The following is a 16,029-nucleotide window of genomic DNA, read 5'->3' as shown; positions in this document are numbered from 1 at the left end:
AGTGGCATAGAGAGAAATAAGAACTTTACACAGATTAGATGCATTTCACAGCTGGTAATTTTATTTAATTTTTAAAAGATTTTATTTACTTATTTGACAGAGAGAAATCACAAACAGGGAAAGCAGAAGAGGGAGAAGCAGGTTCCCCGCCAAGCAGGGAGCCTGACCCGGGACTTGATCCCAGGACCCTGGGATCATGACTTGAGCCGAAGGCGGTCGCTTCATCCACTGGGCCACCCAGGTGTTCCTCACAACTGGAAATTTTAAAGATGAGGATTGTGGTTCTGCTTCAGCATTTATATAGCACTTTGGAGAATTGTTGGCCATTCCTGTGCTATACTTGATTTAGGTCATTTCCCATTTATACTTTGCTTGTAGGTAATGCAGTGCATGTTTTAGAGGCTCTGGTAAAACTACAGCCGGAACTGCAACTTTCCTTCTTTTGTACCGAGTCAGTTTGAAGTGGAGGACGAAAACCCTGAGATACTTGTTAAAACAGAAAGTCAGACCCTATCATTCCTTTACTCAAACCTCTCCATGCTGACCCATCTCTTTCAGGGTAGAACCCCAAATCCCTAAATGACAATAGGGCCATACATAATCTGCCCTCAGCCCCTGAAAACCACCTACTATTTTTTATTATAACAATTGTCATACATAAAGAAAGTTGGAGGAATAGTACAATGAATACCCACCCATATATCTACCACCTAGATCTAACCATTCAAAACCAAAATTATAAAGGGCCAAGAGAGACGGGGCCCTGGGGGGGGTGGAAGTGAAAGAAGAGAACCCATTGGATCAGGCTGTTAGTGACGTAATAGAGGACGGACTAGGACGCCTATTAAACCCAAGTCCTTACACAGTGAGTGGGAGTTGGGGTAGGTGGAGGGGGGTTGGAAGAGGCCTCAGTTGAGCTGTGGTTGGGGCTCCTTCCCAGAGCAGCATTTGGCTTTGTTTGTTTTCCAGCTTTATGGAGATATAATTTACATATAACTTTGTGTAAGTTTAACATGTACAATGTAATAATTTGGTATATGTATACATTGCAAAAGTGATTACCATGTTAAGATGAGTTAACACATCCATTACTTCACATAGTTACAATTTTTCTTTTTGTGGTGAGAATTGATAAAATCTACTCTCTTAGCAACTTTCAAATATACAACACAGTATCGTTAACTATAGTAACCATACTGTACATTATATTCCCAGAATTTATACCAAATCTTTTTTTTAATCCATTCATCCAGTGACAGACACTTAGGTTGTTTCCGTATCCTGGCTATTGTGAATAATGCTGCAATGAACATGGGAGTGCTAAAATCTCTTTGAGATCCTGTTTTCATTTTCTTTGGATATGTACCCAGGAATGGAATTGCTGGATCATACGATAGTTATATTTTTAAATTTTTTAAGGGAACTCCATACTGATTTTCATGGTGGCTACACCAATTTACATTCCCACCAACAATGAACAAGGGTTCTCTTTTCTCTACATCCTCACCGACACGTGCTGTCTCTTGGTTTTTTTTTTGTTTTGTTTTGTTTTGTTTTGTTTTTTTATCACAACCATTCTAACAGGTGTGAGGTGATACTTCATTGTGGTTTTGATTTGCATTTCCCTGATGAGGAGTGATGTTGAGCACCTTGTACCTATTGTACCTATTGGCCGTTTGTGTGTCTTCTTTGGAAAAAATGTCTTTAAAAAGATGCTGGGATGTTGTGTTTCCATTTGCATTTGTTTCAATTTTTTTTTAAATTTCTTCTTTAACTTAGTGGTTCTTCTGCAGTGTATTGTTTAAATTTCCACATATTTGTGGATTTTCCATTTTCCTCCTGTTACTGATTTCGGGTTTCATACCATTGTGAGTGGACAAGATACTTGGTATAATTTCAGTATTCTAAATTTTGCAAAAGGCTTATTTTGTGACCTATCATATCATCTGTTCTGGAGAACGTTCCATGTGCACTTGAGAAGAATATGTATTCTGCTTCTCTTTGATGGAATGTTCTGTGTGTGTCTGTTAGGTCCATTTGATCTAAAGTATGGTTCAAGTCTAATGTTTCCTTGTTGATTTTCTGTCTGGATGATCTATCCATTGTCAAAATTGGGGGAGTAATTAGAATCCCTTGCTTTATTATATTGTTGCCTATTTCTCCCGTCAGATCTGTATTTGCTTAATATGTTTAGGTGCTCCATTTTGGGGGGCATAGGTGTTTATAGTTGTCATATCTTCTCGATGAATTGGTCTCTTCACTGTTATATAATGACCTTCTTTATCTCTTGTTATCACTTTTGATTTGAAGTCTATTTTGTCTCATATAAGTATGGCTACCCCAGCTCTCTCGGTTTTCACTTGCATGAATTATCTTTTCCATCCCTTCACTTTGAACCTATGTGTGTCTTTAAAGCTGAAGTGAATCTCTTGTAGGCAGCAGATAGTTGGGTCTTGGTTTTTAGCCACTGTGCATCTTTTCTTTAGAGAATTCAATCTATTTACATTTAGAGTAATTATCAATAGGTAAGGGCTTTCTAATGCCACCTTGTTAGTTGTTTCCTGGCTATTTTTTAGTTCCCTTTTTCCTTTCATTCTCTCTTGCTGCCTTTCTTTATGAATTGATGATTTTTCACGGTACTATGTTTTTGTTCCCTTTTCTTTATTTTTTGTGAATCTACTGTAGGTATTTGCTTTGTGGTTACTATGAGGATTACATCAAACATCTTATAGGCTGATAACAACTTAACTTCAATTGCATACAAAAACTTTATCCTTTTGCTCTCCCCCTTTTATGTTTTTGATGTCTGAATTTACATCTTGATATATTATGCATCCATTAGCGAATTATTATAGCTATAGCTATTTTTATTTTTATTTTTTTTAAAGATTTTATTTCTGTATTTGAGAGAGAGAGACAGAACACGAGCAGGGGAGAGGAGGGGCAGAGGGAGAAGTAGGCTCCCTGCTGAGGAGGGAGCCCAGTTGGACCTGAGGGTCAATCCCAGGACCCTGGGATCTTGACCTGAACCGAAGGCAGACGCTTAACCAACTGAGCCACCCAGGTGTCCCCCTACAGCTATTTTTAATCTTTTTGCCCTTTAACCTTTATACTAGAGTTAGGTGGTTAACACCCCACCATATTACAGTATTAGAGTAGTCTGCATCTGACTGTATACTTGTTTTTACCAGTGTGCTGTATATTTTCATATGTTTTCATGAGACTAATCAGAATCCTTAAGTTTTGGCTTGAAGAACTCCTCTCAACATTTCCTATAAAGCGGGTCTAGGGGCAATGAGCCCCCTCAGCTTTTGTTTCTTAGGGAAAGTCTGTAATCTCACCTTCATTTCTGAAGGACAGCTTTGCTGAGTAAACCACTTTTCTTTCAGCACTGCAAATACATCATCTCATTCACTCCTGACCTGCAAGCTTTCTGCTGAGAAATACACTTACAGCCTTATAGGGATTCCCTTGTATGAGAGGTTTTTTTTTTTTTTCTCTTGCTATTTTAAAAATACCCCTTTGTCTTTGATTTTAGACAGTTTTATTATAATGTGCCTTGGAGAAGATCATTTTAAACTGAAGTATTGAAGTGACCTATTAGCTTTAGGAACTTGGATATCTAAATCTCTCTTTCAGCCACTATTTCTTTAAATAAGCCGCCTACCTCTTTCTCCCTCTCTTCTCCTTCTGGGGCTCCAGTGATATTCCATAAATCCTGTAGGCATTCTTTATTCCTTTGCATTCTTTTTTCCTTTTTCCCAGAGTGGCATTTGACTGGAGCTCTGGTCATCCAGTCAAGGCCACGTTTAAACCCTCAGCCCATGAAACCCTCCAGAGATAAAGATTACACAACACCCTTCAGTAGTCTCTGTCACTGTTTACAACTGTCAAGTGATTCTCCCTTAGGACTAAACATAAGCTTTTGACGTGTTCCTTCAGCCCATTTCCTCCTGTTCTTTTCTTGGTAGAGAGGGAGTTATCTGGATAATATGTCCTACATATTGACGTCAACAAATTTCAAGGCAGAAGTACTACATCCTTTTCATCTGTTTTCAAGAATCATAATTATTTTCTCCTTCAACAGTCTTACCAGTTCCTTTGAACCATTACCAAATCCCACAGAGAGTCAGGGGTTGAAATAAAAAACCCACTGACAGGTTAAACCCCTGTCTTCTTACTGAGTGACATAGAGCTAGTTATTAGTTTTGCTGAGGAGTTGAGAAGTAACAATTTCCACAAGGATGGTTGTGAACTCTCACTGGTGCCCTGCACACACAGTAAATATTTTAAGTGTCAGTTCTCTCCACTTTGATATTCAAAACAGAGCTAATTATTTGGACTGATATTTTATATTTTATTTTTTCTTGCTTTCTCCTATTTGCTATTGAGACCAGTGCATATACACACATTCATACGTCTAAACAGGATCAGATACTTTGTGCTTGAATGCCTTGGCAGCTCTGCTACTTACTATTCTGCTTGGCCCTGACTGAGATTTGGGGAGGTGCAGTCCTGTACACACGTTAATTCTTCAGAGTATTATGTTCATAGCATTATGTAGAACAGGGTCCCGGAACCTCAGCACTTGACATTTGGGACCAAAGAATTCTTGTTTGTGGGGAGCTGTCCTGTACACTGTACAATGTTTAGCAGCATCCCTGACCTCTACCCACCCTCTCCCAGTTGTGACAACCAAAAATATCTTCAGACATCGCCAATTGTCTCCTGGGAGGCAAAATCACCCTGGTTGAGAACCACTGCTTTATATCACTGGCAAAGATCGGCTTTGAAGAGAACAAAATTATTGCCATGCCCTCTGAAATGGTTATCTCTGAATCTATGATCTCTAATTATTATTCTCTGTTCCTGACTATACTCACCCTACTGAGAAAAACTTAGCTTTTTATCAAGATAGGGCAGAGCATCCATGGTCTCCCCTCAGTGAAAATCATGAAGGTGTAAGGAAAGAAACTGTGTTTGTAACTGATGCAAGTTTGATGTCATCCTGGGGCCATTTTTTGAGCCATCCAGCCACACCTTTTATGTTTCTTCATACCTTTACTGTCCCTCTTTTCCATGCCTGTGATAAGAATTCTTTCAAAAAGCCCTTTCTGACCCCAAAGAGTCTAATCTTGAAGTCAGACTGCTGAGGCTCAAATCCCAGTTTCATTGCTTTTGAGCTTTGTGCTCTTAATTCTGTGCCTCAGTTTCCTCATCTAGGAAATGAGGACGGTGCAATTGCTTACTCCCTGGGTCCTTGTGAGGATTAAATGAGGGAGCCCATGTAAAGCAGTTAAACCCTGGGGGGCACACAATAAGCACTAAGCAAAGGTTACATATCATTATGTTACTATTATTAGTAGTACTAGTCTCTATGAGTCAGAGTCTCATCTCCTTCAGAAAACCCACCTGATGACTCTTGGGGCCACCCTGACCTCCTATTTCTCTGAAATCATGAAAAGTTTTATAGTCTTACAAATCAGAATTTATTCACATCATCTTTTATCTAAGTAAATTTCCCAACAACCCCATCCCCTAGGGATGGAGTCTGTAACTAGCCCTATTAATGGCCCAGACCAAACAAATCCCCTAGAAGATGTGGAGGGACGGGAACATAATCTCCAAAGTGAGCCTGATAGACCTCAACAACACAACAACTATTGGACATTTCTTGTTGGATTAGAAAACGTGGCTTTAATACTCAATCTGGAGACTAAGGTACAGCCCAAAGGGGATACAAGTTTATTCTAAGATATTTAGAGACAGTTAGGAAATATTAAGCAAAGTGTAAAAGTCTTCAGTCACCCTCAAACTCTAGCTGAGAGGCAGAGCTGACTCCAAAAGGTGTCTTCTTTTTTTTTTTTTTAAAGATTTTATTTATTTATTCGACAGAGATAGAGACAGCCAGCCAGAGAGGGAACACAAGGCAGGGGGAATGGGAGAGGAAGAAGCAGGCTCATAGCGGAGGAGCCTGATGTGGGGCTCGATCCCATAACGCCGGGATCACGCCCTGAGCCGAAGGCAGGCGCTTAACCGCTGTGCCACCCAGGCACCCCCAAAAGGTGTCTTCTATACTTTGAATGCCCATCAATGTTTCAGCCTTGACCTGGCTGGGCATAAGCCACTTGACTTTGACTATCTCTCATGTCAGCTGCCTTCTCTGAACCTGTACCTTACTTCAACTCACCACCCTGTGATCCTGAGATGTGTCTGCTTTTCTAAACCAGTGAAGAAATGTGATGCTCTGGCCAAGTTCCTAACACTCCCTTATTAGAAAAAATTTAAATTCAATTAATTTACATGTAGTATATTTTAATTTCAGAGGTAGAGTTTAGTGATTCATCAGCTGCATATAATACTCAGTGCTCATTACGTCACCTGCCCTCCTTAATACCCATCCCCCAGTTACCCCCCCCACCTCCCCTCCAGGAATCCTCAGTTTGTTCCCTATAGTTGAGAGTCTCTTATGGGTTGTCTCCCTCTCTGATTTCGTCTTATTTTATTTGTCCCTTCTTTCCCCTATGATCCTCTGTTTTGTTTCTTAAATTGCACACATCAGCGAGATCATATGATAATTGTCTTTCTCTGATTGACTTACTTTGCTTCCCATAACACCCTCTGGTTCCATCCACGTCATCATTGCAAATGACAGGATTTCATTTTTCTGATGGCTGAGTAATATCCCATTATATATATATATATATATATATATATATATACACACCACATCTTCTTTATCGATTTATCTGTTGATGGACATCTGAGCTCTTCGCATAGTTTAGCTATTGTGGACATTGTGCTATAATCATTGGGGTGCAGGTGCCAGTTCAGATCACTATGTTTGTATCCTTTGGGTAAATTCCTAGTAGTGTAATTGCTGGGTCGTAGGGTAGCTCTATTTTCAACTTTTTGAGGAACCTCAGTACTGTTTTCCAGAGTAGCTCTACCACCTTGCATTCCCACCAGCAGTGTAGGAGGGTTCCCTTTTCTCCACATTCCCGCCAACATCTGTTGTTTCCTGACTTGTTAATTTTAGCCATTCTGACTGGTGTGAGGTGGTATCTCACTGTGGTTTTGATTTGTATTTCCCTGATGCCAAGTGAGAAAAATACGCAGCCAAGAATACTTTATCCAGCAAAGCTGTCATTCAGAATAGAAGAAGAGATAAAGAGCTTCCAGGACAAACAGAAACTAAAAAAATTTGTGATCACTAAATCAGCCCTGCAAGAAATATTAAAGAAGATCCTTTGAATGAAGAGAGAGCCCAAAAATAACAAAGACCAGAAAGGAACAGAGACAATATACAGAAACAGTGACTTTATGGGTAATACAGTGGCACTAAATTGATATCTTTTAATAATTACTCTGAATGTAAATGGACTAAATGTTCCAATCAAAAGACACAGGGTATCAGATTGGATAAAAAAATAAGATCCAAGATCCATCAATATGCTGTCTATAAGAGACTCATTTCAGACCCCAAAACACCTCCAGATTGAAAGTGAGGGGGTGGAGAACCACTTATCATTGCTAATGGATATCAAAAGAAAGCTGGGGTAGCAATCCTTATATCAGACAAATAAGATTTTAAACCAAAAATTGAAACTCCCTTTTATCATTTCTCTGTTCAGTTCATAGATGGCTCCTTTGGGGAGGTTGTTTCAAGTAACGTTTTTCCTTATTTATCCATCCTATTTTCCTTCTCAGGTCTGAACTAAGTAGTGCTTTCCAGCATTACTGGGATTCTGAAGTAAGATCTTTTCCTCTTGGTCTTAACTGAAAAGACTTATTTGACCAAGCATCTCTAGATGATAAGTCTCAAATTCATATTTTCACTCGCGGCCTCTCTGTCAAACCAAGGATTTGTATATCTAACTGTATATCTCTTGTATATCTTCTCAACATCTTCACTTGAATTTCTGTGAGATGTCCCAACTCGACCGGACTCCAAGTCTTCCTTCCGAACTGTTTTACGTGCAACCTTCCACATGTAAATTGATGTCAACCTTGTTCTCCCAGTTGTTCAATCCAAAAACCCTGGAGTGATCCTTGACTCTGTCTTTTTTTTTTTTTTTACAGCCTACACCCGATTCGTTAGCAAATCCTGTTGGCTTTACTTTCAAAACATGTTCAAAATCCAGCTGCCTTCTCACGAACTCTGCTGCTACCACCAAGCCACCATCATATCTCACCTGGATTCTTGCAAAGACCTCCTCACTGATCTCTCTGTCTGTGTCGTCTTGACCCTATGGATTCTCTTCTCCACACAGCAGCCAGTGATTCTTCTCAAATGTAAGTGAGATCATGTTACTACTCTGCTCAAACTCTACTTTGGATTCCCATGTCACTCAGGATAAAGGCTCAAGTTTTGCTTCCAAGGCCCTAGAAGTAAATTTATACCAATGGCTCTCGTGTTGGCTGCTATTTTGTACAGTCTGGGTGTAGAAATAAATTTGGGTGACATGGCAAGCACTGTACAATTATAAATTCAGACCAGTAATAATTAGTACAACCCCCTTGGAATCCACAACTTGTCCTCAGAAATTTGAACTCTGTCTGTTGAAAATATTTGTCAATCTTGTTAATGGAGATTATCTCTGCTCTATCTGTAGGGAAAAGGGACTGCTAGGCAGCTAGAAATGTAAACAGGAAAGAGCTTTAGCTTTCCCTTTGGGCTAAAAAGTCAACTTGTTATTTATTTTCTGTAAAGTACTTATATACCACATATGTATGTGGTCAAAACCAATTTTACTAAACGTAAATAATTTTTCGCCATGCAGAGTCTTAAATTTCTCTATGCTTTATGTACGAGAGGCCCTTCCTTATTTCTGTCGCAAGCATTACTCTATCAATGTTAAGCAGGAAATTGCACAAAACGTCTCTTTCTTCTCTGAAGTTAACCAAAATTTTCTTCCCAGCTTGGGGAACTAGAAGACATTTTTGCCTTAACTAGTTGGCAACCTCACCATTGATGACTCAGTTGGAAGTATATGAAAAGTAGAGCAGTAAGGGAAATATGGATCTCAAAGTCTATGTACTTTGTTCCAGCAGAGCGCAGACACACCCTCAGCTCTGAGACTATGGAGAAGGGGCTTCCTGATTGAACTCCCCGGTTATCTGGTTTCCATTTAGGTTTTAGCAGACAGCACTTAAAACAGGGAGGGGATTTGTAGTGGGCAGGGCTACCAGAAGTAGATTCTTCAAGAAATGACAGCTGATTCAGAACCTGCAGAGACAGCAGAGTTAAGAGCCATAAAGCTCTTCGGAGCCATTAATATAAAGCCCTAAAGACATTGTCACGTTATAGCCTAGCCAGTAAACAATATTCAAGATGATGACGCTGAGTCATCCGGGAAAAAAAAAGACACATTAAAAAATGCTAAGGCAACATCCTAATTAGGATGGAATATATTTTAGAAAAAATTTCTGTCTTCAATGATTTAAAAATGGTCAACTGGTATAATCAAAGCAGTACATTTTCATTTTGATTATGTGGGCCCGCTCATTCTCAGAATATGACAGTTTTCCTAAAGACAAAAACTGTACTAGGGACAGTTCTCTCATTTCCCTTACTTCTCAAAGTGGCCGAATTATTACACAGCTCTTCTCATTTGGGGTGGCTTTTATTACTAGGTTCCCAGTGTTCTTCTCTGTGTTCTCATATACTAATTCATATAATATTCACAGTGTGTTATGAGATGGGTATACTATTATCATCACCTTTGAAATAAGGAAACGAGGTTCAGGAGTACTATTACCTGCTTCAAGTCACACAGCCGGCAAGGGGCATAGTAAGTCCATGACGCTACTAGGCTTCTTCTAAATGGCAGGCCCATAATGGAGGAGAGCTGTCCATCCTGTCTTCTCTGTGTCTGAACTTGCTTCAAATTACATTATTTTATTTTTTTTTAAAGATTTTTTATTTATTTATTTGACAGAGATAGAGACAGCCAGCGACAGAGGGAACACAAGCAGGGGGAGTGGGAGAGGAAGAAGCAGGCTCACAGCAGAGGAGCCTGATGTGGGGCTCGATCCCATAACGCCAGGATCACGCCCTGAGCTGAAGGCAGACGCTTAACCGCTGTGCCACCCAGGCGCCCCCAAATTACATTATTTTAGACCATCTACTCTCTTGTTTGTTTTCCTCTGCATACTCTTCTGTGTCTCTCTACACTTGTGTTCCTCTGACATTAGCTTGATGCTCTAAATTATTTTGCATCTAATACTTCTATTAACAAAGTCTAAGATAGTGTCAGGTGAATTTTTCTTTTGGTGGGCAGCCAAATTGGAGTTACGGCTCATCTTAAGTTTTTTATTCGCCCAGCTTGTTTGGGCTGCTGTGGTAGCAATCTGACTGGTCTCCCTGTCCCCGCCCTTACCCCCTTGGTGTCTGCTCTCTAATCAGCAATGAGAATGAATCACTTCTCTGCTGGAAGCCCTCCATTGTCTTCCCACATTGCTCAGGGTAAAAGCCAAAGTTGTGCAGTCATCTGTACGGCCCTCCTGGTGTGGTCCCCAGCTTCCTCTCCATCTTCCCCTCCTGCCACTTTCCTTAGGCACTAGGCTCCAGACACAAAGACCTCTGATGTTCTTGAGACCTGCCTACACCCTTTGTGCTCGCTGCTCCCTCAGGCTGGAACAGTCTTCCCCAGCTGTCCACATAGCTTTCATCCCTTCCTTCAGGTCTTTGCTCAGAGGTTACCCTCTCATCCCCACCCCATCACTCACCACCTTCCCTTCCTGCTTATTGTAAAGTCATAGCATCTATCATCGGCTGTTTGTTTCTTTCATCTACCCCACCTCTGATCAGATGATGTCCACAAGAGCTCTTTCTGTCTTATTAGTATATATATAGTAGGTAGCCAATAAATAATTGTCGAATCAAAATTCTTGTTTCGGACACGAGCTGTTATTAATCAGAGGACTGCTTCATCCTGTGTGGTTGTTTCGGGGACATTAATTTTTTATTTTTTATTGTTTCCGTTTTTTATTTAAATTATAGTTAGTTAATATATAGTGTAGTATTGGTTTCAGGAGTAGAATTTAGTGATTTATCATTTACATATAACACCCAGTGCTCATCCCAACAAGTGCCAACCTTAATACCCATCACCCATTTAACCCATCCGCCACCCACCTCCCCTCCAGCAACCTTGTTTGTTCTCTATAGTTAAGAGTCTGTTTTATGGCTTGCCTCTCTCTTTTATCCCCCATGTTCATCTGTTTCATTTCTTAAATTCCACATATAAGGGAAATCATACGGTATTTGTCTTTCTCTGACTGACTTACATTGCTTAGCATAATACGCTCTAGCTCCATCCATGTCCTTGCAAATGATGAAATTTCATTCTTTTTTATGGTTGAGTAACATTCCATGGTATATATATATACCACATCTTCTTTATCCATTCATCAATTGGTGAACATTTGGGCTCTTTCCATAAGTTGGCTATTGTTGATAACGCTGTTATAGACATCAGGGTGCATGTGCCCCTTTGAATCTGTATTTTTGTATCCTTTGGGTAAATACCTGGTAGTGCAATTGCTGGGTCGTAGTGTAGCTCTGTTTTTAACTTTCTGAGGAAACTCCATAGTGTTTTCTGGAGTGGCTGCACCAGTTTGCCTTCCTACCAGCAGATGTTTTGAGAACATTTAAATCTACTCATATAACTTTACATTTTGTTAAATCCCTCACTGAAGTGGAAGATGCACTCTTTGTATTTTTTTTTTTACTATTGTATTCTTTTATCAGAAAGGAAATGAAGCAGTTAGCATGTGACTTGTTCCTAGTGAATCCCTTGATACATATTTAGATCTATATATTTCCCAAATGCATACCATATCCTAAAGATTATATTTTATAGTTTTATCGGGCATCAAGATCAAAGTCTTCCCTCTACCACTTAGGAAATTCACCCTCCAACCCTTTTGAAAAATAGAACAGGTTTCCTGCATCTACAGTTTTCTAATTTTTTTTTCTGGGTCTCTGTTCTTTCTCAAAGACAGTCCATTCCTTTGAGCCAATTGTTTTTCTGGGTCCCATCCCCTGGGTGGTTAGTGGAGTCCTTCCATTCTCAGCATGGGCTTGGACAGAACACTTCTGGGTAGCTGTCAGAACAGCAACATCTTCTCAGTGGAGAGTGAACAAAAATTCCAACCATTCAGTCTCTGCTTGTCATGACAAGCTGGTTCTACAGAATTATTGTGACAGTTCTTCTGACTTTTCCAAGTTTCTTGGCTTCCAGAATTTTCCTGCCTCACTGTTATCTCAGGCTCCTTGTCCACCTATTTTTAGCTCTCAGATTTCATATCCTGCTTTCTCCATTTCAATTTGATCATGTTAATCTTATTTTCTGCCTCAGTGAACTGAAATTGGACTACTCATTTTTTTTCCCTCTAAACCCAAGAGCTTCATTCAGGAAGTGACCTGAGTAGAGTTTTGTTTCACCTTTTATTAAAGTAACATTCCAACTCTTTGTTCAAAGCCTCACCTGCTGCTCCCCTTCCTCTTAACTGATTTTTCTCCTAACACCTGTGAAAAGCAAGTGGCTCCCAGCTTCCTCAAATGTGAGAAGGGCCGTACTCTACTGAAACTCGGAAAATTCACTGACCCTGCCCACCCCCACNCACCCCCACACCCCCACACCCCCCCACCAACTTTCTTTTAACATTCTTCATCATAATTGCTTAAATTTGTCAATTACTTTATTTCTTAGAAGGATCACATATTTTGATTCATATTAAGGATAGTAAGAATCCACCCTTTTTGATGTGGCAAAAGCAAATCTGTCATCTTCACTGAAGGCACACATCCCTCTGCTGCTCTTTATTTACACCTCCATTGTTGCTTTTAGACTACTGACCCCAGTGGAAGGGTCTGTACTCTAGAATCGAATGGCATTCCTGGCTCTACCACTTACTGGCTGAATGAGGTTTGGCAATTGATTTAAGTTCTCTGAGCCTCAATTTCACAATCTGTATAATAGCAATAAAAAAAAGATTTACCTCTAGGAGTGCCTGGGTGGCCCAGTCGGATAAGTGTCTAACTCTTGGCCTCGGCTCAGGTCCTGATCTCAGGGTCATGAGATGGAACCCAGCACTGGGCTCCACGCTCAGCACACAGTCTGCTTAAGATTCTCTCTCTCCCTTTCCCTCTGCTCCTCCTTCTTGTGTTCTCTCTCTCTGAAATAAATAAATAAATCTTTTAAAAAAAAATTTACCTCGGGGCCCCTGGGTGGCACAGCAGTTAAGCGTCTGCCTTCAGCTCAGGGCGTGATCCCGGCATTCTGGGATCGAACCCCACATCAGGCTCCTCTGCTATGAGCCTGCTTCTTCCTCTCCCACTCCCCCTGCTTGTGTTCCCTCTCTCGCTGGCTGTCTCTATCTCTGTTGAATAAATAAATAAAATCTTTTAAAAAAAATTACCTCTAGGTTTGTTGTAATGCTTAAATGAGATATTATAATGAAAAGCGCCTTGAACTATTACTTCGAATTATTTTTTCTGGTTCTATAATAACATTAATTTAACAACTGTGGAATAAGGGAAAGTTGTGAAAACTCTTTTTTTAAAGGCTTGGTTACTGCACCTGGACCTGGAAGACTTGTTTTTCTGGGTGAAGAAATATCTTCCCTGAGTGAAGGTTTCATAATCACAGTCAAGCTGGTCCATGAGCGCTGCCATTTAAAGTGGCTCCTCTCTTTTATCTCTGATATACCTGCATCCTGGGAATGATGACACTGATCCAGCTCTTGAGACTCCACAGGACAATCACTGAATTCTCTTTGAATTCTGTGTTGCCATGATCCCATGGTTTTGGATGCCCAGAGCGTGACATGGACACTCTTTGAATTTCATACCATGCAGAGTCATTTTTATTTCCCTGGGACCTCAACTGAGTTTAGAACAGGTAAGTGAAAGGGAAGGCGGCACACAGTGAAGACGGCCATAGAACCAGTGTTCAACATGGTCATCTGGGAAGTAGAAAGCGAGCCTTTTTAAGTTTACCCAAGCCAGATCAGGTGAGTTAACCTGTGGAGTGAGTGGAGTAGAGGGTAGTCTTATACTTTTATTTATTTATTTTTATTTATTTATTTATTTATTTTAAAGATTTTATTTATTTGACAGAGATAGAGACAGCCAGCGAGAGAGGGAACACAAGCAGGGGGAGTGGGAGAGGAAGAAGCAGGCTCCTAGCGGAGGAGCCTGATGTGGGGCTCGATCCCACAACGCCGGGACCACGCCCTGAGCCGAAGGCAGACTCTTAACCGCTGTGCCACCCAGGCGCCCCTAGTCTTATACTTTTAAACAATAGCCATGGAAATTAAAATTTATCAGAAAAAAATGAATTCCATAAAGACAAGGGTAAAGCAGTTTATTTAAGAAGGGAAAATGTTACCCAAGTAGAGAGAGACTTTCTGTGACTATGAACTTGAAATAAAAAGAAAGGAGAGATAAGTGACTTTCAGTGAAATCATCTGGAAAACATGTAAGTTCCACTAATACCCCCATGATCCCTAAATCTAGGCTTCTTTCGTCCCTGTAAAATTATAACACCTTCAGTGTATCTTTAATAGCTTTTTAAGAACATATTAACCAAATGTGCAAGTTCTGATCTCGCCATAAAATACTAGGAGAGCTATGATTTTCTAGGATTAATGAATAACATTTGTTTATTTGATTTACTTGAAAAACTCATTCTAAACTCTGTTTACATATCTGTCCTCTCCAGGATGAACTTTATATTGGTTCAGCAGATTGTTTACTGTTTCTTCTTCTACTACTACTTCTTCTTCTTTTTTTTTTTTTTTCATCTTTCCTGCTCAGTGCCCAACCCAAGTTCAAAGGCTGATGAGAGAGAAAAACTCATGAAGAGGTTTTACTCTAGGGAAAGTTGTTCAGTGAATGGGATCTTGGTGCATAGGGAAAGATGTTAGGCTCTTCCTGGCTCCTTCTCAGCCTTGCTGCTCTAACCGCTGCTCAATCCACCACTGAGGATCTGGCCGAGACATTTTTGGAGAAGTTTAACTATGAAGCTGAAGACCTGTATTATCAAAGTTCTCTTGCTTCTTGGAATTATAACACCAATATTACCGACGAGAATATCGAAAAGATGGTGAGTTTTCATGGCTACATAGGGGTATTTGTTGCTTCTTTAAGATTAGATTACTGCCTCTACAACTGAAAAGGGAAATCAAAGAAATGCTCTGAGTTGTGAGGTTGGATGTCTGCCTTAGTATTTCTGATTCTGGAGTCCCAGATGACTAAACTTAATTGACCTTGGGGCTCATTTGGAAGCGGTTACAAAACAATTCACTGGTCTCAGTCCAGATTCTTAGAAACCAGTGAACATGCTTTGTAAAGTTGCCACCATAATTCTCATCATAATCAGGTTTTCAAAGCATTTCACAGAAATGCCATAAGTTATTGGGTTAATAATTTTCCCAAGCCTACAATGTCAACAGGAATATCTAAAGACTCTCTAAAATGATATATTAACTGGAAAATGCAATTGGAGGTTTAGTGAAAAAGCTAGCTAGTAATTAAAGTAACCATGGGTCTGGAGACTGGATTTGGGAATTCCTTCCTTCATTGTCACGGAGCTCTAAGGGACTTCCAAAGGTCACAGAATTCATCCAGAGCCCTCGCAGAAAAACCATAATTAAGCCAGTTTTGACAAATCTCAGGATGCTCCAGGAAAGCAAGATGCTTTGACAAGTGCAAGGATTTAGGAATTTCTTTTCTCACCGATCCCAAAGCAGTGTCCTTACACATTTGTGCTGGAAATCGAGCAACATTATTTAAGAAAAGATTTTGTGACACTTGTATAGCAATATATTCCTTCAAAAATGTAGTTCAGATATTTTTTCAAATGCTGAGTAGGTTGCATGTTTAAATTACTGCCACTCACAGGACAGATCAAACCTAAGACCTACCACCTCATTTGAAATTCCCCAAGAGAAGGTTTTCCATTTTTCTAACGCTCAAGGAAATCCTGGAGATTTTGACAGCCTGGTGTTGTCATAGGA

At 40.0% G+C, this 16,029-nt stretch overlaps 1 protein-coding gene across 1 annotated transcript in view; it reads left to right on the top strand.

Moving 5' to 3' along the window:
• The first annotated feature begins 8,094 nt into the window (after nt 1–8,094).
• ACE2 (angiotensin I converting enzyme 2) overlaps nt 8,095–16,029 on the top strand; it is a 40,531-nt gene continuing 32,596 nt past the window's right edge. The window contains exons 1-2 of the mRNA XM_034649890.1: nt 8,095–8,295; nt 14,828–15,116. Of these exons, the coding sequence (XP_034505781.1) occupies nt 14,931–15,116 (186 nt within the window). The 5' untranslated portion in view covers nt 8,095–8,295; nt 14,828–14,930. The remainder of the gene's footprint in view (nt 8,296–14,827; nt 15,117–16,029) is intronic.

The sequence above is a fragment of the Ailuropoda melanoleuca genome, chromosome X (assembly GCF_002007445.2).
Source record: "Ailuropoda melanoleuca isolate Jingjing chromosome X, ASM200744v2, whole genome shotgun sequence".
NCBI classification, from domain to species: Eukaryota; Metazoa; Chordata; class Mammalia; order Carnivora; family Ursidae; genus Ailuropoda; species Ailuropoda melanoleuca.
This window is presented reverse-complemented; position numbering and strand designations above follow the sequence as displayed.